This window comes from Ornithorhynchus anatinus, chromosome 2 (assembly GCF_004115215.2).
Source record: "Ornithorhynchus anatinus isolate Pmale09 chromosome 2, mOrnAna1.pri.v4, whole genome shotgun sequence".
NCBI classification, from domain to species: Eukaryota; Metazoa; Chordata; class Mammalia; order Monotremata; family Ornithorhynchidae; genus Ornithorhynchus; species Ornithorhynchus anatinus.
This window is the reverse complement of record NC_041729.1, coordinates 112918336-112942562: the sequence shown is the minus strand read 5'-3', so window position 1 is coordinate 112942562 and position 24227 is coordinate 112918336. Positions and strand designations below refer to the sequence as shown.

At 44.2% G+C, this 24227-nt stretch overlaps 1 protein-coding gene across 5 annotated transcripts in view; it reads right to left on the bottom strand.

The window, feature by feature from the left end:
* Window positions 1-24227, bottom strand: part of ELF1 (E74 like ETS transcription factor 1) — a 140341-nt gene that overhangs the window by 21833 nt on the left and 94281 nt on the right. For all 5 annotated transcript variants that reach the window (XM_029058755.2, XM_029058757.2, XM_029058758.2 and 2 more), the window contains exon 3: window positions 1964-2141. In XM_029058755.2, coding sequence (XP_028914588.1) covers window positions 1964-2141 — 178 coding nt within the window. The remainder of the gene's footprint in view (window positions 1-1963; window positions 2142-24227) is intronic.

Genomic DNA, 24227 nt, shown 5'->3' with positions numbered 1-24227 from the left:
CAGCAGCTAGATGGCTAGAGACCAGCAGCGTGGCTCAATGGAAAGAGCACGGGCTTGGGAGTCAGAGGTCATGGGTTCAAATCCCGGCTCTGCTACTTGTTAGCTGTGTGACTGTGCCTCAGTTCCCTCATCTGTAAAATGGGGATGAAGACTGGGACCCTCACGTGGGACAACCTGATTACCCTGTATCTACCCCAGCACTTAGAACAGTGCTCTGCACATAGTAAGCGCTTAACAAATACCAACATTATTATTACTATTAACAATAATGGAAGAGCCATTAGAAAGGTTACGGATTATGGCAGAAGACAGGACGTTCTGGAGAAAATATATCCATGGAGTCACTACGAATCAGAAACAACTCGACGGCACTTGATAACAATAATAATCATAAGTGCTGTGGGGATGTGAATGGGGTGAATATTGAGGGCTGAAGGGTACAGGTCCAAATGAACAGGCAATGCAAAAGGGAGGGCAAATGGGGGAAATGAGGGTTCCTTGATTCTTAACTTGCCACTCGGAGCCTCTCTGCCTCCTTTCTAGGCAACATAAAGGTAGGGAGGATATAGGGTTTCCATCACTGCCACAGTAACAGCAACAAGGGGACTGGGACAGGAAGAGGATAAGGCTGGAACAACTTTTAGGTGAGTTTTTCCCACCCCAAATACATGGCACAGGATTTTTAACATTCATTCATTCAATCATATTTAATGAGCACTTACTTTGTGCAGAGCACTTTACTAAGGGCTTGGGAAGTACAATTCAGCTACAAATAGAGACAATCCCTGCCCACAATGGGCTCACAGTCTAGAAGGGGGGTGGGGTGGAATAGACATCAAAACAAGTAAACAGGTATCAGTAGCATCATTATAAATAAAAAGAATTATAGATATATACACTATTAATAAAAATAAAAATAATTAGAATTATAAATATGTACATATATACACAAGTGCTGTGGGGCGGGGAGGGGGTAGAGCAAAGGGAGCGAGTGGGGATGATGGGGAACAGAGGGGGAGAAGAGGAAGAGGAGGGGCTTAGTCTGGGAAGGCCTCCTGGAGGAGACGAGCTTTCAGTAGGGCTTTGAAGGGGGGAATTGTGCTAGTTTAGCGGATGTTAGTAGGGAGGGCATTCCAGGACAGAGATAGAACGTGGGCCAGGGTCGACGGTGGGACAGGCGAGTACAAGGCACAGTGAGAAGGTTAGTGCCAGAGAAGCAGAGTGTGTGTGCTGGGATGTAGAAGGAGAGAAGGGAGGTGAGGTAAGAAGTGGCAAGGTGAAGAAGAGCTTTGAAGATAACAGTGAGGAGTTTTTGCTTGTTACGGAGTTTGATAGGAAGCCACTGGAGATATTTGAGGAGGGGGTGACATGCCCAGAACATTTCTGTAGAAAGATAATCCAAGCAGCAATGTGAAGTATAGGCTGAAGTGGGAAGAGACAGGAGGTTGGGAGATCAGAAAGGATGCTGATGCAATAATCCAGTCGGGATAGGATGAATGATTGTACCACGCGGTAGCGGTTTGGATGGAGAGGAAAGGGCGAATCTTGGCGATATTGTAAAGGTGAGATCGGCAGGTTTTGGTGACGGATTGGGTATGTGGGGTGAATGAGAAACTGGAGTCAAGGATAACACCAAAGTTGCGGGCAGAGCCCCATAATAAGCACTTATGATATAACAATAAACCAACACATTCCCTACCCACAATGAGCTTACAGTCTAGAAGGGGAGACAGACATTAATATAAAGAAATAAATTATAGTTATGTACATAAGTGTTGTGGAGGTGGGAGGAGGGATGAATAAAGGGAGCAAGTCAGGGTGACGCAAAAAGGAGTGGGAGAAGAGGAAAGGAAGGATTAGGCTGAGGAAGGCCTCTTGGAGGAAATGTGCCTTCGAAAAGGCTTTGAAGGGGAGGGAAATTGCCTAAATCCTTCACAAGGCTAACCCCGAGGCAGCAACACACCTGTAAGGGTGATGTCGTCGTCGTCTTCTATGATTTCCTCTTCAGCGACATCCAGTGAACTCTCGGTAATCATGTCATTCGGCTCATCGACACAGGCTAAACCGGCATATCCATTGAGGAGATCTGCACTGGGGACATGCTCCACAATCACAGCTGGGAAAATAGCAGGATCACCAAGCTACCATGAGAGAGAGAAAGAAAAACCATTATTAAAGGTAAACTCTGATTTCTTCTTTCCATTCAGAACAGCTATGAAAAATTTGAAATTAAAGACTAACTTATTTTGACACGTTCAGCTATCAGTACCACAGCAATACCCCTCAGATTGGACAGCACATGATTGCAATTTTTCAAAGGTAGAAAAGTAGCATGGCCAAAGGAAAGAGCACAAGCCTGGGAGTCAGAGAGACCCTGGGCTCTAATCCTAGGTCTGCCACTTGTCTGCTCTGTGACCTTGGGCAAATCATTTCTCTACTCTGTGCCTCGGTTACCTCATCTGTAAAATGGGGATTAAGACAGTGAGGCCTATGTGGGCCAGGGACTATGTCCAACCTGATTAGTTTATATCTACCCAGTGTTTAGTACAATGCCTGGGACACAGTAAGTACTTAACACCATTTTAAAAAAAAGGAATTCAACAGACTTTCACTTCTCAGAGGCAGACCTGAGTACCTTCAAACTCTAGAAAAACATTAGTAAGAATGAACCTGACAACATATAAATGATGCATATGCGGTTCCTCAAAAAGGAGACTTCCCATGTACAATTCAGAAATATCCTACATAACACTTTTCTCTGCTGGAAAAAGAAACTACCGTACTTTATGATTAAAATGCTTAACTCTTTCAGACGATACCCAGTGTAGGTTAAGAAATGTCATCATTCTTGTTGCTTCAACCTTGTTACGGTCAATACACGTTGTGAGTATTTGTACCACTTCTCATGGGGACCACTATATAAAAATGACTTGTACAGAAGTGGAGGCTCAGAATAACCCAATTCAGAGCTGGGTGCTCTTGTTAGGTCTCACTTCATCGCACAAGGGAAGGCACACCTTCATGGTTATATGGTGAAATTAAAGGTCAGAGCAGAACAAAGTTTTGGTTCCATTTAACAGGCAAATACATTTGTTTCCTCAGCTGGCAAATACAGCTGAGGGTGGGCAAGCCAAGCCACTTGGGCAACTATGAAAGAGGATATCAGTTCCAGTTTTGAGAATGGTGAAGTTTGCCAAATGAGCCATTTTCAGAGCTGCTGCAGTACATTCCCAACCCAGACACAAGCTGGCAGACTAGGAAGGGCAACAATCAGTCATTTGATCAATGGTATTTACTGAGCGCTTACTGTGTGCAGAGCCTTGTACTAATAGCTTGGGAGAGTACGACTTGTCAGCTGTGTGACCTTGGGCAAGTCATTTAACTTCTCTTTGCCTCAGTTAACTCATCTGTAAAATGGGGATTAAGACTGTGAGTTCCATGGGGGACCACCTGATTACCTTGTACCTACCTCAGCGCTTAGAGCAGTGCTTGACACACAGTAAGCGCTTAACAAATACCATCTTTATTATTATTATTACGACACAATAGAGGTGGTAGACACTTTCCCAGCCCACAGTGATCTTACAGTCTAGAGGGGGAGACATCAACTGGGCTCCGGGGCTCGGGGTAAGAGGAGTCTCAATCTCAGGCCCTGAGCCCCTAAGTGGGGGCAAGAGATATACTGCACATTCCAGGACCAGACATCACAATTTACCAGTAATGGGCAAAAACTGGAATCGACATCTTGCCTTAATTTCTGAACACTTTCAGGCTTCAAAGGGAGGGGCAGTTTTCTGCCTGCCCTACTCATAAAGATGAGAAAAAGTCTCCCTTGACCAGGATGGTCTGGGGAAAATATCCCTTGCCCTTCCTCCTTAATCTGGGACTGATCTCACCATTTTCTCAATCAGGGGACTATAAAGCTAGAATGCTGGCATAGGAAGAGACCGCTAGAGGTCTTCTAAGATAGTTCCCTGCTTCAGACAAGTGAGAATTTAAAAAACATTCACAACAGCTGGTTATTCATTATATTATAAAATAAACTGCACAATTGCTTTTAACAACTGGTCAAGGGTTCACAGGGCAAATTTTATTTTCTGATAGGAATTTTCCACTAAAAAAATTCCACACCATGAATCTGCATAGAGTGTAACCTAGCAGTGGATGAGACTCGTGGTTTTCAGTAATCCTTAAATAGAATGGTAGCATTTTTGATTTTTTTAAACCTCTGCCACCACCTCCCCCAGGCCACAAGGTTAAAAATGAAGTTGGAATAGTTATGCCATTTTCTAGACTGCATACTTTTTGTGGGCAGGGAACGTATCAACTGACTCTGTTGTAGTGTTCTCCTCCAATGCTTAGTACAGTGCTCTGCACCCGGTAAGTGCTCAAGAAATGCCAGGGATTGACTGATTGACATCAGAAGGAATAGAGACCTGTCACCCAATCTTACAATGGCAGTTCAGATATATTAAAGCATTCAAAACAATTAAACTTTTTCACAAAGCAGGTTATAAACATATGAAATCCGTTTCTACAAGAAGCCTGAAAATATCCCAAGCTCCAAATGTCTGCCTAGTTTAAAGTGAGTCCTATTAGAACAAAGAAGAGGTTGCCCAAGGGAAAGGCCGGTGGTTCTGGCCCCTGATGGCATTACCAGACAGTGAGCCAGGACCAGTTCAGAGATTAGGGGTAAAGTGACCAAATCTCTTGATTTAGGTGGGACAGTTACAAAATTCTGGCTGCCATCCACTCCCAGCAGGACCTAACTCTTGATCAGAGAGATGGCGATACAAGCAGCTGTGTCAGATTGGATAGAGACTCTCTGCTTTGCTAGGGTTTTTTCTTTAATATGTGTGTGAGACGCTTACTTTTCTTTCTCTCTCTCTCTCACTCCCTTTCTCTTTCTTGACCACCACCTCCTGCCTTAAACCTCAGATCTCTGGCCCCACCCCTGCTAAAGATATGCTTCCTTCCCACTTTGGGTTTCAATTCAAGCCACGATAGAAAGGAGACAGGAAGTCCAATTATTACTTTTTTCCCAGGGGAATGTCACGAGCTTACCAGTTCTTAGGAGCTGGAGAGAAGCCATGTAAAATAAAAGAGCATATGGCAAGAAACCTGGGCAGACTGAATAATCTCTGAAACATCGAAGACCATAGGTCCGTGATACATGAAAAGTTCCAAAGAATGACATTTTAAGTTTTGTAACCAGACTGTATTTGGTGTCCTTTTGACCTAGTACTGATGTTCTAAAGAGAGAACTATTCGACATGTGAGGACATGGCCACAATTAGTTTTTAAGGAATGTAGTTAGAATGCCGAAAAATGGTAAGACTGCCAGGTTAAGGACATAACTTTCCAGAACACAACTTGAAACCTGGGACAATGATTGGTACTGGGAGTCTTCGATGGACTCATTTGTAGGAATGAGATATGGAGAGTTAAGTGTGTGGACAGTATTGCTGGGAAATGCACCTCAATAGCCAGATAATATCACATTCCTCAGTTTACTTTCTCAAGAGGAAAACAATTCCTCCATAAGCAGCTAGCTTTCAGGTCTTAGAACAGGGCTGGATATTAAGCTTGGGGGCTGCATCCACAAAGATGCAACATTTTTTTTTTAATGGTATTTGTTAAGTGCTACTTGCCAGGCACTATACTAATAGCTTGGGTAGGTACAAGTCGATCGAGTTAGACACAGTCCCTGTCCCACATAGAGCTCAAAGTTTTAATTTCCATTTTACAGTTGAGGTAACTGAGGCACAGAGAAGTGAAGTGACTTGCCCAAGGTCAAACAGCAGACAAGTGAAGGAGGCAGGATTATAACTCATGTCCTTCTAACTCCCAGGCCCGTACTCTATCCACTAGTCCACACTGGAGCAATTCGTACCTTGCTGTGGTGAATGATTCTGAAAGAGCTGGAGGCTGGCTTCTAAAATAACAATAATCTTCCCTGGTGATGGCACTGGCCCTGGGTCTGGAGTGGCATCAGCTCTCCTGCAGACAGTGCCAATCTTTGGGCCGGAAAATTTAGTTCTTTTTCTGTGAGTCAAGGGTGCTCTCTCTCACACACGCTGGAGTAATTTTGCCCTGCTTTCAGGAGTCTAGCATAGCAACATTCATTGCTAGTAACAGTGACTGACCGTGTGGTGGTCTATTTATTCCAGAACAAACTTTCTTTGGTGAACCTTCTTCACCCCTGCTACAAATGTCCCTATCTCTCTTCACCTCTGAGACAAGGCTTGTCTGCCCCCACCCAAGGGACCAGGTTGACCTGATTATTTCCTTATCCAGAGGTCCTAGTGCTGGCTGGGGTGGGGATGATAAGAGCAGTGCCTTTGGGCAGTTGCTTGGTATTGCTTGGCTTGGCCATTGTGTGGCAGCAGAGCACCCAGCCGTAACCTGCTGTCACACAAATCAAAGTAAGATGACTGTCCCAAAATCGTCAGGACTTTTATGCTCCATCGGAAGAGATCACTATTTATTTCCATTATTTCTTTTCTGCTTTTAAATCCCAACAGAACCTAGCTTTGTCGAGGCTATTTTATCCGAGGTCAGAGAAGCCTCAAGAAAATGGTATGAGAAAAATTCTGGTCAAACATAGTCTTTTCTAATAGTTGTGTACGTTTTACTACACGTACCTAAAGCTTATCAAAAATCAAGCCTGCATTAACAAAGAACTCGATCTTGGCTTAACCCCATGACTGTTTAATAATCTTTCTTCTGATTAATTACTGCAGTTCATTGCAGACTGCCTGGTTTACCTTTCATGTGAAGAGGAATGTGAGTGAAAGATCATTTAAACAAGGGTAACATTAGGTAGTATTGCTTGATAAACTTTCTCCCTAGTGAAATTCACCACAGGCCTACAAAGGTTTTGAGGGAAGATGTTATAAAACAATAGTGAAAGTACTTGGGAATTTTGAATAACTTCCCCAGATCCAATAAGTAAATACATTTGTTAACCAAACAAGTATGTGGAAACGAAAGTGCCAGGGTACAGACCAAACAAGCAGCTAGGGCTTGCTCAACTTCCCCAGTGAGCTCAATCTGGTATGTGATGGTTGCTTAATATCCTGTGCCCAGGATTTTATATGAAGCCCCTCAAAAAGAAAAGATTAGCTTATAAAGGGTAATCAGCTAGGATCAATCTAGAATAAGACATCATTTCACTGAATTCACTATGCATGTTTTCAGTTGATTACTGTGCAGCTACTTGTCTTGATGTCTTTATTTCTAATTCTTCTTCAAATAAGGTCCTCCTCATTCTCAGATTGCTTCCCCCTGATCTAGAAGTCTGTCATTCTTTGTCAATGGGAGAAAATTTAGGCCCAGTGGAAGAACCTCTGGGAGTCTGTCCCTCAGACCGCCCACCCTCTCCGAAGCATAAGGCTATTTTTTGCCCCGCTGTGACAAATGATAAGAAAAGTATGGAGAGGGTGGAACCAGTGAAGGAGCCACGATGGGTGGGGTGCCTTTACAGGTTGGACCTAGGGCAGCTGACCATTTTGCTCAATTCTTAAAGCAACCCTGATTGCTAAATGAAGGAAGAAAGGACAAAACTGATTTGACTGATAAGAGAAGAAGCATGTCCTAGTGGAAAGAGCCCAGACCTGGGAGTCAGAAGGTTTGGGTTCTAATCCTGACTCTGTCAACTGCTTGCTCTGTGATCATAGGCAAGTCACTTAATTTCTCTGTGGCTCAGTTTCCTCAACTGCAAAAATGGGGATTCAATCCTTCTCCCTCTTACTTAGACAGTGAGTCCCAATGTGGGACAAGGGGCTATGTCCAACCTGGTTAGCTGGTACCCCCAGCGCTTAGAACAGTGCCTGACACATGGTAAATGCTTAACAAATACCATAAAACAAACAAACAGTTTAGCTCAAAACCAGTTGAGGTTTCTTTGGGTTGAGGTTGACTCAGCTAGTAAAAACTCCGTGAGGTTAACCTAAACAGGAGCTCCAGTTCCACTTTGCAAAAAGTAGTGCAAGTTCTTCTTAATTTGGCAATAACTTGGTGAAAATTCAAGCTTTTAAAAAATCCTTCATAAGATTTTAGTCATTAGGGTCTGTGTAGACTTTTTTTTGCAGGGGGATAAACTTCTAATCCCACCCACAGAAATGAAAGGAGAGGTACACCTCTGCAACAGCCAATAATGGGTTCCTCAAGAATGTGAGTGCAGGGTGATGCAGTATTGAGGGCTATGTTTTCCCACAGGCTTACAAGCAATCTGCCAGGTTTTATAGCAGAACATGACTGGGCCCTATAAGTAAGGCAATATTAAAGCTGTAAATCTCTCACAATTATCCTCCCCACCCCCGATTTTTCCTAGAGATTTCCCTGACCCAGTAAATGCCATTCTCATCCCCCTTTCACCTCAATCTTCCCAGGCCCCTAAATCCCTCAGGTATTTTGTTTTTAAATAGTGAGATGCATGGCACCCTCTGTAACCATGCATCACATCCACTGCCAGCAGGGGCAGGAGGAAAATGCTCCCGGGTCCCTTTCCTGGTGGGATGCTGTCTGGGTCCCAGCCCTTCCTTCTTGCCTCCATCTGGCAGCTCCGCCTGGCTCCGTCATCTACTCCCCAGCATCCGGGTTCCTTGGGGTCTGTGGTAGTCTCCTGGGTCTCTCCCTATCCGAGCTCTGATCCTCCTTCACTCCTCCTTTCTCTTCTCGGCCTCCCCGGTGGGTTGCTTGACTGGGTCCCTGCCCTCATGTCCGGGCTGGGGGCTGCTGCTGCTCCAGTTAGGCGGGGGCCAGGAAGAAGGTGGGAGCCCAATCACCAGAACCTCATCTTCACTGCTTTAAAAAAAATGAGGGGGGCTGGGCAAAGACGGACAGAGCTAGAAGCCTGATGAGGAAGGAAAACTGCTCAGAACGGCATGGAAGGAATGAAATGGCACAGGGGAGGGGCCTGGACAGAACTGACTTTCCCACAGTGATGTAGGGTGGGGCTTGTGGACTCTGGGCTCCATCAGCAATCTATCTGTGCATGACAGAACTTCGGCTTTTATATATTCTAGTCCTTTGGAACTGGGGCTGGGCCTCGTCTAGGAAAACATGGCAATGCTGACTTTTATATATAAATACACACACGTGTGTGTGTGTGTATCTTTCCTTAGTTGCGGGCAGGAAGCATGTCTACCAACTCTGTTATGGTGTTCTCTCCTGAGCACTTAGTACAGTGCTCTATACACAGCAGATGCTCAATAAATATGACTGACTGATTAGGGTTTAATTATCCTGCTTTTGGCAGTGAAATTATATCCATGGTGTGCATATGTGACTGATACAAAAAATTGCTGCATGAATGACAATTCCTTCCCAACTGCGTGTGTCTTTAGAGATAATAATGTTGGTATTTGTTAAGCGCTTACTATATGCAGAGCACTGTTCTAAGCGCTGGGGGATCATCCTATAGTATCCTGTTTCATTTACTCCTTGTGGTTCCTGGAAAGTTTTTCAATTCTGACTTGCATTGATGTCTATCCTCCATACATTTATACACACACACACTTAAGCAACTGTACATTCAATCATTTATTTTGATTACTCTTGTAAATATTTTTATGTTTGTCCCCCCCATTAAAGTGTAAACTTATGAGCAAGGAGCATGTCTCCCCCTCTAGACTGGAAGCTTGTTGGGAAGCAGGGAAAGCGTCTACCAGCTCTGTTACATTGTACTTTCCGATCTGCCTAGTACATTGCTCTGCACAGAGAAAGCACTCAATAAATACAGTTGATTGATTATGTACTTTCCAAGCGCATAGTACAGCTCACTGCATCCAGTGGGAGCTCAATGAATACTATTATTGCTATCAAATCATTTCCAAAGCATCTACTTTAAAAGAGCCAGGCTATTCTGGATATACGTAAGTCAGACTAGTCTGCTGTCGCACAGCAATCCACAGTTCTGTCTCACCGCTTGAAGCTTTGGGTTAAGATACCTCTTCAATCAGTCAATCAATCCTTCTCGATGATGGTTCTCCACTTCAGTATATCATACATCAACAGCAGCATTCGAGTACCTACTCTGTGCAGAGTACTACTCTGTACTAGGAACTCGGGGAATATGTTGTCACTGAGTGCACAAAAGTCATTCATACTCATCAGATGACTTGTTCAGAGACAATGACCTATAATGAGCATTTCTTTCACAGTCCTGTTCCGGAACCTCATTCTGTCCTTTCCTTGCCATCTGATGTTAAGTACAGCCCATATGTGATATCGGTGTGCTAAGGAAGTCAGGTGATGCACCATAACAGCTCCAAACCTCACAGTCACAGAGCTGACTATACACCAAACTGTTCTGTCACACTTTCACATATATCTAGTAGTCCCTTATTTTCAAAGAAGATGACTGACTATGAGATTCATCTGATTGGAAGGCCCAGCACTCTGGCCACATTGTGTGCACAAACAGGCTGTTTCTTTCTATTTTGTCACATTTGATGCTTGCAGCACCTGGCCCAGTTTTTGATTTTGTCTCTATCTCTGGTTTCTTATGAGGCTTTTGCTCAAAAAGAGCCAATCCTTTCTTGTTCGCAGTATGCCATGCTGGTCTATCCTTGGCAACTGATACCCCGTTTTCAGCTGACGGACAGCCCTGTCTGAGGCTTTATTATACTTTCTTTTTTTAATGGTATTTGTTAATAGTATTACTTACTGTGTGCCAGGCACTGTACTAAGCTCTGGGTCAGAGACAAGCTAATCAGATTGAACACAGACCAGGTCCCACATGGGGCTGACAGTCTTAATTCCCATTTTACAGATGAGGTAACTGAGTCACAGAAAAGTTAAGAGAGTCGCCCAAGATCACACAGCAAACAAGTGGCACAGCCAGGATCAATTAGGCCAGTAAAAGTGGCTTTCACAGCATGACACCTATGTGGCTTCAAGCTCTGATTAAAGTTCCTCTATGGGGATACTGTGCTTTTAAAATGTTTCCTCTGTCCTCCTTGCTTTCAGTTTCCCAATTTAGGCTCACTGTACAGCAGTTGTTTGAGTACCCTGCTTGTGGTTCTTTCTAATCAAGTGTGCCACCCTGTGTAGTTGGGCTGAGGACAACACAGCTTTAATACCAGAAGACTGGATTTGTTTCAGAATTCCATCCTTTCTGATCCTCCCAGAGGAACTTCAGTTGAGTCAGAAGCTTGAAGCCACATTGGTGTCATGCTGTGAAAGCAACTCTTAAGACCTGCTGGCCTAATTGATTCAATACTTGTGGGTTTTTGTTTTTTTGTTATTGTTGTTGCTCGTTTTGGGTCTCTCTGTGACTTTTGCTAGATAGTGTGCTGTCTGGGTTCTGAATCAATCAACAGATTTCTCTAAGCACTTAGTTAATTAACAGCACCCTACTAAGAGTTGGGAAAATACAATAGAAATGGCAGTAGAAATAGTAATTACTAAGTGTTTACTGGGTGTAAAACACGGTGCTAACCACTGGGAGAGAATACACAGGTTATCTTTAACCTTAAGGAGCTTACAGTGTGATTGATCACATTCAGATTTATACTATTGATGAAAACCTTTGGTGCAGATTGTACATAAATGTGGTCCTCTACGGGTTCATTTCTATTCTGGGGGCTTAGTGATTCTCATTGTAGTTTATTATCATAATATTCTTATAGTTTCTTGTATCTATACTTCCTGTTTTGAGTGAATAGCAAATGAAGGAACATTCATGGCCATCTGATCATGGTGTAGAATTGGAAATATTTCCATAACGATTAGACATATGTTGTATAGAATAGGCTAAATAAGACAAGATCTATTAGACAATGCTACTTAACTCTGTTGGGGAAGAGGAAAGGATTAGATATCTTGGGCTCTGAGAAGAAAAAGTCTTAGTATCTTTAAAAACCTCTCAAGGCAACTAAGCTTGTTCAATAATTGCAGTCCAGAATCTACCAAAATGTCAAATGCCTTTTCATGATCTACATCTGAAGGAGAGAGATCTTCATGCTCCTTTATGGCAGGGATTGTGATGATCAACTGCATGTCCTCTCCCAAGCACTTAGTAGTTCTCTGCACACAATAAGCACTCAATAAATAATCAATAGCATTTACTGTTTGCTTACTGTGTGCAGAGCACTGTACTGTGCTTGGGAGAGGACAATAAAGCAGAATTGGTAGACAAATTCCCTGGGCCCAATGGGCTTACAGTCTAGGGACAGAGAGACATTAAAATGTACAAGTCCTATGGAGCTGAGGGTGGGGTGAATAAAGTGTACAGATTCAAGTGTAATGGTGACACAGAGGGAGCACGTGAAATGAGGGCTTGGCAGGGAAGACTTCTTGGAGATGTGATTTTAATAAGGCTTTGAAGGTGGGAAGAGTGATCATCTGGTGGATATGAAAGGGGAGGGAGTTCCAAGTCAGATGCAGATTATGGGCAAGGGGGCGGTGGCGAGATAGACAGTGGAGGTACAGTGAGTGGGTTGATGTTAGAGGAGTGAATTGAGTATGCTGGGTTGTAGTATGAAATCAGCAAAGTAAAATAGGAGAGGGACAAATTGAATGCTTTAAAGCCAACTGTAAGGAATTTCTGTTTGATGCAGAGTTGGACTGTAAGCTCATCCTTTAGTTTTAAAGCTCATTGTGGGCAGGAAATGTATCTCTTATACTGCTATATTGTACTCTCCCAAGTGCTTAGTACACTGCTCTGCATAGAGTAAGTGCTTAATAAATATGATTGATTGATTGACTGCATGAGTAACTATTGGAGGTTCTTGAGAAGTGGGGAAACATCGATTTTTCAGAAAAATGATCCAGGCGGCAGAGTAAAGTATGGACTGGAGTACGGAGAAACAGGAGGCTGGGAGGCCAAGAAGGAGGCTGACTCAACAGTCAAGGTGGGAAAGAAAAAGTTCTGGGAACAACAGCCGTTTTGATGCTGGGGTAGCAGTTTTGATGGAGAGGAAAGGGTGGATTTTAGTGAAGTTGTGAACGTGGAACCAACAGAATTTGATAACAGAATGAATATGTGGGTTGAATTAGAGAGATGAGTCAAGGATAAAGTCAAGGCTACAGTCTTGTGATACAGGGAGAATGGTGGTGCTCTCTACAGTGATAGCAAAGTCAAGGGTGGACTAGGCTTGGGTGGCTTCCTTTCGTGAGGAGGTTTGGACATATTAAGTATGAATTATTAGAAGTAGAGACATCCTGAAGGCAGTAGGAAGTGTGAGAATGCTGGGAAGGAGAGAGGTCATGGTTGGATATGTAGATCTGGGAATTTTCTGCACAGAGATGGTAGTTGAAGCCATGAGAGCAAATGAATTCCCCAAGGGAGTGGGTGCAGATGGAGAATAGAAGGGGACCCAGAACAGAACCTTGAGGGGTTCTGACAGTTAGGGGGTGGGAGGCAGAGGAGGAAGCTGTGAAAGAGACTGAGAATGAGCAGCCAAAGAGATAGGAAGAGACCAGGAGAGGACAATGTCAGTGAAACCATGGTCAGGATAATGTTTCCAGGAGAAGGGGCTGGTCGACAGTGTCAAAGGTAGCTGAGGGGTCGATGAGGATTAGGATGGAGTAGAAACCGTTGGATTTGGTAAGAAGGGGATCATTGGTGACCTTTGAGAGGGCAGTTTCTGTGAAGTGAAGGGGGAGGAAGCCAGATTAGAGGGGGTCAAGGAGAAGGACTGGAGACAGAGAGTGTAGAAACTCATTCAAGGAATTCAGAGAGGAATGGCAGGAGAGAGATGGTGTAATAACTGGATGGAGCTATAGAGTCAAGAGAGGGTTTTGGGGTGTTTTTTTTAGGAAAGTGGAGACATGAGCATACTTGAAAGCAGTTTCAAAAAGCCACTGGAGAGCGAACAGTTGAAGATGGCTGTCAAGGAGGGAAGGAAGGGGACAATTGTTTCGATATGGTTCAAAGGGATGGGGTCTGAGGCAGAGGTGGAGGTGGTGGATTTTGAGAGAAAGCAGGAGATCTCTGCTGAGAAAGATGGGAGAGTTGAAGAAAGGGCAGAAGGAGGGAGGGACTGGAGAGGGGCAGGGGAGACTTTAGGAAGATCGGGCCTGATGCTTTTAATTTTCTTAACTATGTGGCCAGTCATCAGGAGCAAAATATGTGGGAGATGGAGTGGACAGAAGGTTTGAGGATAATAAGATATGTTAACAAGGTTATCAGGTTAGATATAGTCCCTGTCCCACTTAGGGCTCACAGTCTTAATTCCCATTTCCTAGATAAGGAGAATACAGTAGGTGGAAGGAAGCCTGATTAGAGCTTTCTTGTGTCCTAAGTGTACAAAAAGGCTGGCCTAGGGACTCTGTTGTCCTCAATCCCTATATCGCTATTGCTTTCCCAAACCGCATCTCACAACATACCACTTTCTCCCTGGAAAACACAATGCTATACCTCTCCATCTAGTCATCTGTTAGACCCACTCTTACTCTCCAAACAATAGCACTGACTAAGGGCACCACCTTCACTGATACCCAGGCCACAGCTTAAAGGCTTTGTGCCCTAAAGTCACCATATCCTAAATATCTAGCCTGTCCACTCACTAGAGGTTCCATTTCAACTAAACCTTGGTATGATCTTCCTACCATCTTTCTGGATCTTCTCTATATATTCTATGGTGGGGGTGGGGTTGGGAGGTGTGAGGACTCTCTCAAGGCCACCATGGTGATCACTATTAGCCTGAAGTGTTGTCTGACTGATACTTCAGCTGCAGAGTCACATTGATGGAGACATATATGAAATGCTTTCCTCATATCCTGATGGAAAAACCATTCGGGAGGAAAAAAGCAAGCTTGGTTTTTGGGTTGAAAGCTATAAGACCAGGGGCTGTAGCCCCTGTTGCACTTAGGAAGCTTTGAGTCCCGGCTGAATGGCCGTAGTGGTTGTGGCTACAGTCGGCCTTTCCAGGTCAGCAACAACCTCTTCCTTTCCCCGATGCTCCTCTCCTCCTCCTGTCCTAGACCTCACCCCACCTTGCTTCTGCTGCAGCACCTGGCCCCTCCACTGAAGTGCAGCCTCCCCTAAAATGTCAGAAAAATATATAGTGGGAATGCTAGAAGAGTGAGAACAGTTGATAGTATATGAGTAGGCACCTGAGGAAGATATAAGTAGCAGCTGGGATTCCAAGACAGAGGTGTGCTCTCAGGCAAGATACCTAAGTGCTCTGGGCCTCCATTTTCCCAGCAGTAAAATGGAGATAAGATCTCCTTCTTCCTTCATCACAAAAAAGACACTATTACTATAAAATGAGGCAAAGTGATACATTTTGGGAAAAAGAAAAATGTTATACATATCACAACCACAAGACAATAGTACTGCTCCAGCAATATAACCTACATTGTTTGGCGTCTTACTCACACATACCCTAGTCTAGTCCTGATGCTCAGGCCACACACCCTAGTAAATTCCAACCCCTCTGGCTCCCCATGTAAACTGAGATAAAACGATCATCAAAGAATGGATCCTGGAGGGAGATTTGCAGACAGTTTGTGTTAAATTTTCATGGTGTGGACAAGATCCCTAAGAAGTTGTTGAATTGGGAAGGCGAACTATTTAAAAATGGATGATAGAGATGCATCTCATTTGGAAGAATCATGGTCTAGTAAAGATCTCTTGGAACTTCAAACAATCCAATCACTACAAGATGGAGAGATGAAGACGTTAGTGTTTCTCCAAACTCACCAGTTAAAATCTCAGGATTATAAAGTCATATCAATTTTCAAGAAAGCAAATGAATTTAGAAATATGACTGGAGAGAAAGATCCTAATGGAGACAGGAATACAAAGAAGGTCAGGTGGAGTGCTACAAGATGCTATAAGAAGGCAGCTGTATGTCTAAACTGAACAAACTCTTCAGAGATGTTGAATAACCACTAGTACTCAACCCAACATACTTCTACTTCTGCAGCTTAATATTCAATGTATCATTTACTATTGCAATGCAAAGCTTTGAATTACTTCAATAAAGTTAAACAATAAATATCATCCAAGTATATCAGATATAAAGGATTTTTTTAAATGATGGTATTTGTTAAGCACTTATTCTGTGCAAGACTGCACTAAGCGTTGGGGTAGATACAAGCTAATCCATTTGGACACAATCCATGTTCCACATGGGGCTCACAGTCTTAATCCCCATTTTAGTCAGTCAGTCAGCCATATTTATTGACCTCTTACTGTGTGCAGAGCACTGGACTAAGCACTTGGGAGAGTACAATATAATAATATACAGACACATTCTCTGACCACATGAGCTTACAGCCTAGAGTTACCTCATTTTACAGATCAGGTAACTGAGGCACAAGGAAGTTAAGTGACTTGCCCAAGGTCACACAACAGACAAGTGGAGAAGCTGGGATTACATTACTTTCTGAGAGGTACTGGGACATTCAAAATACTGGAAATAAGAGTAAGGCATATTAATGGCTCTCTGCAAAAGGCTAAATATCCTGTTAAGTCTTCAACCTAGATACGAATGGTCTACAGCTTTACAAGCACAGGCATAAGACACGATTCAACTGAGCGATGTTCTGACACTCAATCAGTTTTACTGAGCACTTTGGAAAGTATAATATAAGAGAGCTAATAATGTTGGTATTTGTTAAGCGCTTACTATGTGCAGAGCACTGTTCTAAGCGCTGGGGTAGACACAGGGGAATCAGGTTGTCCCACGTGGGGCTCACAGTCTTAATCCCCATTTTACAGATGAGGGAACTGAGGCACAGAGAAGTTAAGTGACTTGCCCACAGTCACACAGCTGACAAGTGGCAGAGCTGGGATTCGAACTCATGACCTCTGACTCCAAAGCCCGTGATCTTTCCACTGAGCCAGGCTGCTTTGGTAAACACGTTCCCTGCCCATAATGACCTTACATTCTAGACACTAAAATGTGGTTGCACTGTAAATTTTGTGTTGGGAGTACATTTTTGAGTTGTAGCACGGTGTAGTGGATAGAGCACAGGCCAGAGAGTCAGAAGGGCCTGGGTTCTACTCCCGGCTCTGCCACTTGTCTGCTGTGTGACCTTGGGCAAGTCACTTCACTTCTCTGTGCCTCAGTTACCTCAACTATAAAATGGGGATTGACACTGAGCCCCACATGGGACAGGGACTGTGTCCAACCCAATTTGCTGGTAACCACCCCTGGGCTTAGTACAGGGCCTGGCACATTGTAAGCACTCAACAAATACCAAATTATTTTATGTGCAGTATAGCAGGGGGTTTAGACCTTTAGACCTATGGCTCTAAAGCCTCATCTGTAAAATGGGGATTGAGACTGTGAGCCCACGTGAAACAGGGATTGTATCCAATCTGATCTGCTTGTATCCATCCCAGCACTTAGTTCAGTGTCTGGCACATAGTTAAGCACTTAAATACCATAATTATTATAATTATCATTATTATTATTAAAGCTCTATCCGGCTCTTTTTGGAGCTAAAAATATGGCCCTCGAGCAGGGCCTTGGTAGGGGGCGGGAGGTTGGGGGGGGGGGGCACCCTGCCCAACCCCTTACAATGTGCGGGACTGCTACCATATGCATCTCGGCAGGTCAGCAAGGGAGCGAGGTAGTCAATACCAGGCAGCCCATATAGAATCCTCTGCTGGATGGTGTGGGTGGGGAGGATTGGGATGAGGGCACACCGCTTTGGAAGACCACGGATCTGGACCCCACTTTGGGGTCACCCGGGAGGCCACTACTACTCATCCCCCAGCTCCTCTTTCCTTCCCTCCCCTGCTCTCCCTTCTCCTTTCTTTCTCCCTGTTTTCCTCTCTTCCTCTCTTCTCTTCTCTTCCTCTCTCTCTCCTCCCTCTTCTTCTGTCCTCCTACTCCCCCCCCCCATTTTCTCAGCCCTCGTGGCAACAACTGTTTTACAAAGCCATCACTTGGTGCAATTATATCATCAAACTGTGCTGTACACAACAATGTGATATCACGTGTCACATGAAGGGAAGCATACACTGTACAGTTCTTTGTACCCTGCCAACTTTTCATATGTTTCATTCTGCTTGGCTTTTCTGGAAGAAAGAAAAAAAAGGGTTGCTGACCCCTGTTGTATACAATAATAATAAACATCACTAAGCGACTGTTTAAACCCGACTGTTCTCTGGGGTATGAGTTCCACTTAAGGAGTTGTATATGAGGAGACAGTGCACATGAGCAAACTGGACGTCTGTGTGTGTTTGGAGTAGAAATGCTTTTCATTGTACGTTTTGGCTACAGCATTGTTGGGAATTGGGGAACATACCTCTGGCAATGAGGGCCTGTTTGGATAAAGGATGCCACAGCGTGGGAAGAAATGGCTTGAGCAGAGTCAGTCTGGGACACATTGTACATTACAGGTTTTCCTTAACGTGGGGTTTTGAGAGAACGCAACCTACTGTTTTGGGAAAACTGGCTGTATATGAAAATGTTGTAAGTCAACTATCATTTTGCTGGGTTTACAAATTTTATTTTATTCTTTACAAAGCTAACTGAGATGATGTCTATCACTTTAGCATTCTCTTCTAAACTTTCTTCTCTCCCCTCCTTCACATGTGGAGTGCTTAATTAGCTGCTGCCACAAACCCAAACAGACAGTTGACTGGTATGCCACTAACACCCCCATTCCATGACACTCATACTAGCAACTCATGTAATCCCAAATGGACAAAAGAGGAGACTTTCAGGCAAATATACTATAAGCAAGAAGTGAAATAAGGGCTTGGCTAGGAGGGACTTGTTTACGTAAAAACTACTCCAGCAAAAAGTCACAACATCTGACCACAGACAACAACAGATGTTACAACGACAGTTGGAAGGGGAAGTTCATCGAGTTAAAGCAATTAAATGCAAACCTACATTAGTGCAACGTTAAAGGGAGTGCTGTCCTTTCAAGCCTGAGAGGTTCGCTTTATTAAAATCCAAACAAAATGGATGACAAGCCTATTACTCCGTTCAAGAACCAAACCAGCTGTTCTCATAAGACTAAGAAAAAAACAAAACAACTGCAAGCAGAAATGACTCAGCTAAAAATCAATGAAATTGGCACCCAAATTACCTGGTACTAACCAATCCTCTTCTTTTTTTTAAAGTTGACCAGTCTTTTTTACTCACGAAGAGGTCTTTTATGGCTTGGGTGCACTTGACTCCCAAGCCCACACACTATTATCAGGCTCAAACCCCATGTCCAGCTACAGCTGGGCTTCGAGAGATGGTGGGGCACCGCCCCCACCCCACTTCCAGAATCACCAGCACGAGGGAACCACCACAAATGCACCTTGCATGCAAGACAACCCTACAGAACAAAAAACTACACCCGTTTCTGATCCCAACTGTACCCAGACTTTCCTGTGCTGAAATCAAGCTAAGCTTCCGGGCCTAAGACCAGAATCAGGTCTGAGTAGGCAGGGGAAAATCTGGCCTGTTTGGAACTTCTGTTAGGTTTTGGAGGTATCTTATGTTACTTAAATAGCAATTTACTTTAGATTTGCTAACATCTTGGATTTAAACTTTAACTCTCTTCAATCTTTCCACAGCTTTCAATGCTGCAATCACCCTCTTCTCTTAAATAGTCTCTTCAATCCTGACCTCCAGGTATTACCCTCTGGGATTTGCCTAACACCTCACCACCTGCTCCTATAATTCACTCTCTCTTCAGAGATACAGCTCATCTAGAACACATATTCATGACACATTTTGGTTACGAAGCAAAGTCAGAACTAGGGAACATCTTCTGACTGCATATCTATCTCGATACAGCGTGAAGCAGTTTAGGAAGGAACAGCTGGATCAGTGGTATTTATTGTTTGTCTCTATTGCTGAATTGTATTTTCCAAGTGCTTAGTACAGTGCTCTGCACACAGTAAGTGGTCAATAAAAATAACTGACTGAATGAATGAATTTATTGTGTGCTTACTGTGTACAGGGTACTGTACAAAATGGCTGGGAGAGTATTCTAAGGCAGAATTGGTATAAGTGCTCCCTGCCCACAAGGAGTTTACAGACTTGAGGGAGGCAGACATTACAATAAATTATGGATATGTACATAAATGCTGTGGGGCTGAGGAGGGGGGTGAATATCAAGTGCTTTACAAGTATAGATTCAAGGGCATAGGTGATGCAGAAGGGAGAGGGAGTAAGGGGAAAGAAGGCTTAATTGGGGAAAGCCTCTTGGAAGAGATGTGATTTTCATAAGGCTTTGAAATGGGGAGAATGGTGGTTTGGCACTGAGGGAGTTCAAGGCCCAAGGGCGAAGGTAAGCAAGGGGTCAGTGGCGAGATAGATGAGTTTGAGGTATAGTGAGTAAGTTGGCATTAGAGGAGTAAAGAGTACTAGAGGACTAGGTTGTAGTCAGCGAGGTAAGGTAGAAGGGGGCAGCTTGACTGAGTGCTTTAGAGTTTCTTTTTTATGTGGAGGTGGATGGGTAACCACTGGAGGTTCTTGGAATGGGGAAACAAGGACTGAACATTTTTTTTTAATGATCTGGGTAGCAGAGTTAAGTATAGACTGGAGTGGGGAAAGACAGGAGGCAGGGAAGTCAGCGAGGAGGCTTATTCATTAGTTGAGGCGTGTCATGGATACATGCACAAAACTTTAATAATTATGGTATTTGTTATGCACTTACTATGTGCCAAGCACTGTTCTAAGTAGTGGGGTAGATACAAGGTAAGCAGGTTGTTCCACGTGGGGCTCACAGTCTTAATCCCCATTTTACAGATGAGGTAACTGAGGCCAAGGTCACACAGCAGGCAAGTGGCGGGAATAGAGCCCATGTCCTCTGACTCCCAAGCCCGGGCTCTTGCCACTAAGCCACACTGGCTTTGGGTATGGTTAACCCCACATAGGATTTTTTTAGTACAGAGTTTTAAGCCAAGGGACAGTACCATTTCTACTGTCCTCACCCCCTTACTTGCCTTCCGCTATACCTCCTTTCTCTCAGCAAGAGCAGGCACAGATATGAGACCCAAAAGCTAGGCAAAGAAGCTGGTCACAATTGCTCAAGTCAGTTAGCTTTTGACACTCCCCTAAGCCCTCTGATACTCACTCCCGTCCCAAAGCACTTATGTACACTTCCTTATACTCTATTTTCCCATATCCATAATTTATACTAATGTCTGTTTCCCACTGTAAACTTTGCGGCTCCTTGGGGGTAGGGAATGTTCTAACAACTCTGTTGGTATTGTACTCTCCCAAACGCGTAGTACGGTGCTCTGCATACAGATAAGTACTCAATAAATATAACTGATTGTGGGCAAGGATCACACCTACCAACTCTGTTGCACTGTACTTTCCCAAGTGCTCAGTTCAGTGCTCTGCACACAGGGCCTAATCAATAAATCAACAATATTTAATGAGGATCTTTTAATCCACAACAATTTTCTGAAGATATCTTGCCCCATTTTCATTCATTCATCCATTCATTCAATTGTATTTATTAGGCGCTTACTGTGTGCAGGGCACTGTACTAACCTCTTGGAAAGTACAATTTGGCAACAAATAGAGACAATCCCTACCCAACAACGAGCTCACAGCCTAGATGTGGGGAGAGAGAGAAACAAAACAAGTAGACAGGCATCAATAGCATCAATATAAACAAATAGAATTATATATATACACATCATTAATAAAATAAATAGAATAATATGTACATATATACACAAGTGCTGTGGGGCAGGGAGGGGGGTATAGCTGGGGGAGGGAGTAGGGGCAATGGGGAAGGGAGGAGGAACAGAGAAAAAGGGAGGGCTCAGTCTAGGAAGGCCTCCTGGAGGAGGTGAGCTTTCAGTAGGGCTTTGAAGGGGGGTGGTGCGCTAGTTTGGAGGATGTGAGGAGGGAGGGCATTCTAGGACAGAGGTAGGATCAGGCCAGATGTGGGCCAGGGGTCTACGGTGGGACAGGGGAGAACAGGCACAGTGAGGAGGTTAGCAGCAGAGGAGTGGAGTGTGTGGGCTGGGCTGTAGAAGGAAAGAAGGAAGGTGAGGTCGGGGGGCAAGGTGATGGAGAGCTTTGAGGCCAACAGTGAGGAGTTTTTGCTTGATCATTCTTGCTTGGCATATTCTGAGGAAAATTTGCTGCAGGGATTCTTCTTCCAAAGGCTTGGCTGGCCAGGGAGCTTCCTCCAAATCTGATGCCCCAAGTCTCGAGATATAATCCTGCTCTCTCCCTATCCAAACTACCTTTCCTTGATGAACAAACTGACACCTTCCAAATCACCCTCTCTATTGAAATCAACTCACTTGCTCTCCTATCCATTCGCCAATCTCTTAGCACTAATCCATAGCCCTGGACCACCTTCACAGTACATGCTTTCTTTGCTCTCATGCACAAGCTGTGGAGTGCTGTTGGCAGAAATCCAGATATCATGCCAACCTGGTCCATCTCAATAACAATAATGATGACTGTGGTATTTGTTATTATTATTATTATTGTAATAATAATGTTGGTATTTGTTAAGCGCTTACTATGTGCCGAGCACTGTTCTAAGCGCTGGGGTAGACACAGGGGAATCAGGTTGTCCCACGTGGGGCTCACAGTCTTAAACCCCATTTTACAGATGAGGTAACTGAGGCACCGAGAAGTTAAGTGACTTGCCCAAAGTCACACAGCTGACAAGTGGCTGAGCCGGGATTCAAACCCATGACCTCTGACTCCAAAGCCCGTGCTCTTTCCACTGAGCCACGTGCTTACTATGTGTCAAGCATTCTTCTAAATGCTGGGGAAGACACAAGGTAATCAGGTTGGACACAGTCCCTTTCACAGTGGGGGCTTACAGTCTAAACAGGATTTAATCCCCATTTTACAGATGACGTAACTGAGGCACAGAGAAGTTAAGTGACTTGTCAAAGGTCACAAAGCAGCAAGTGCCGGAGCTGGGATTTGTTAAGCACTTACTATGTGTCAAGTATTGTACTAAGCGCTGGGGTAGATACAAGATAATCAGGGCCCACAGGGGGCTTGCCGTCTAAGTAGGAAGGAGAACAAGTATTTGCTGATGACAACTGATGCACAGAGATTGTTAAGTGACTTGCCCCAAGTCACACCACTTCACTGTGACAGAGATAGGATTAGAACCCAGGTCCTATCACTCACAAGTCTGTGGTCTTTCCACTACTCCACACTGCTTCTTATCATCCTTGCTTGCTTTAATTCTGTCCTCCACTTCACCCAGCAACATTATTTCTCCATTGTTTTTGACTCCCATGACCACTGCCTTTACCAGTGTTTAAGACGTTTTAACTCAAACTCCCCGCCCTCCCCATCTCTTGTCCCTAATGACCTAGCCAGGTACTTCCCTGGAAAATTGAAATCATCAGGTGTGATTTCCCTTAAATCTCCCCTGCTTCTCCCCAGTCCCTCCCTCTTCCTGCCCCTTCTTCGACTCTCCCATCTTCCCAGCAGTATCTCAAGATAACTTCTGCTTCCTCTAAAAATCCACCTCCTCCACCTACACCTCTGACCCCATTCCTTTGCCCCTTATCAAAACACTTGCCCCCTCCCTCCTTCCCTCCAGGGCCAATGTCTTCCAACTGTTCACTCTCCACTGGCTTCTTCCCCACTGCTTTCAAACATGCTCCTAAAAAAACCCTACTTTGACTCCACAGCTCCCTCCAGTTATTGTCTCTTCTCCCTCCTAGACTGTAAGCTCATTGTGGGAGGGAACATGTCGACCAACTCTGTTATACTGTACTCTCCCATGCACTTAGTACAGTGCTCTGCACAGAGTAAGTGGTCAATAAATACAATTGGTTGATTCCTGTCCAAACTCCCCAAGTGAATCATCTCTACTACCTCCACTTCCCCTCCTCCAATTCATCCCTTGACCCCCTCCAATCTGGCTTCTGCCCCTTCCCCCCATGGAAGCCGCCCTCCTAATGGTCACCAATGGACTCTTTCTTGCCAACGCCAACAGCCTTTACTCCATCCTTATCCTACTCAACCTTTCAGGTGCCTTTGACACTGTGGATCACCCTCTTCTCCTAAAAACAGTTTCTAAACTCGGCTTCACTGACACCATTCTCTCCTGGTTCCTCTCCTATCAATCCATCTCTCTGCCCACTCATTCTCAGTCTCTTTCGTAGGCTCCTCCTCAGCTCCCATCCCCTTAACTGTGGGAGCTCCTCAAGACTGAGTTCTGGGTCTACACCCACTCACTCAGAGAACTTGTTCGCTCCCATGGTTTCAACCATCTCTATGCAGATACATTTCCAAGTCTACATGCCAGCCCCAATCTTTCTCCTTCTCCAAAGCCTCAAATTTCTTCTTGCCTTCGAGTCATCA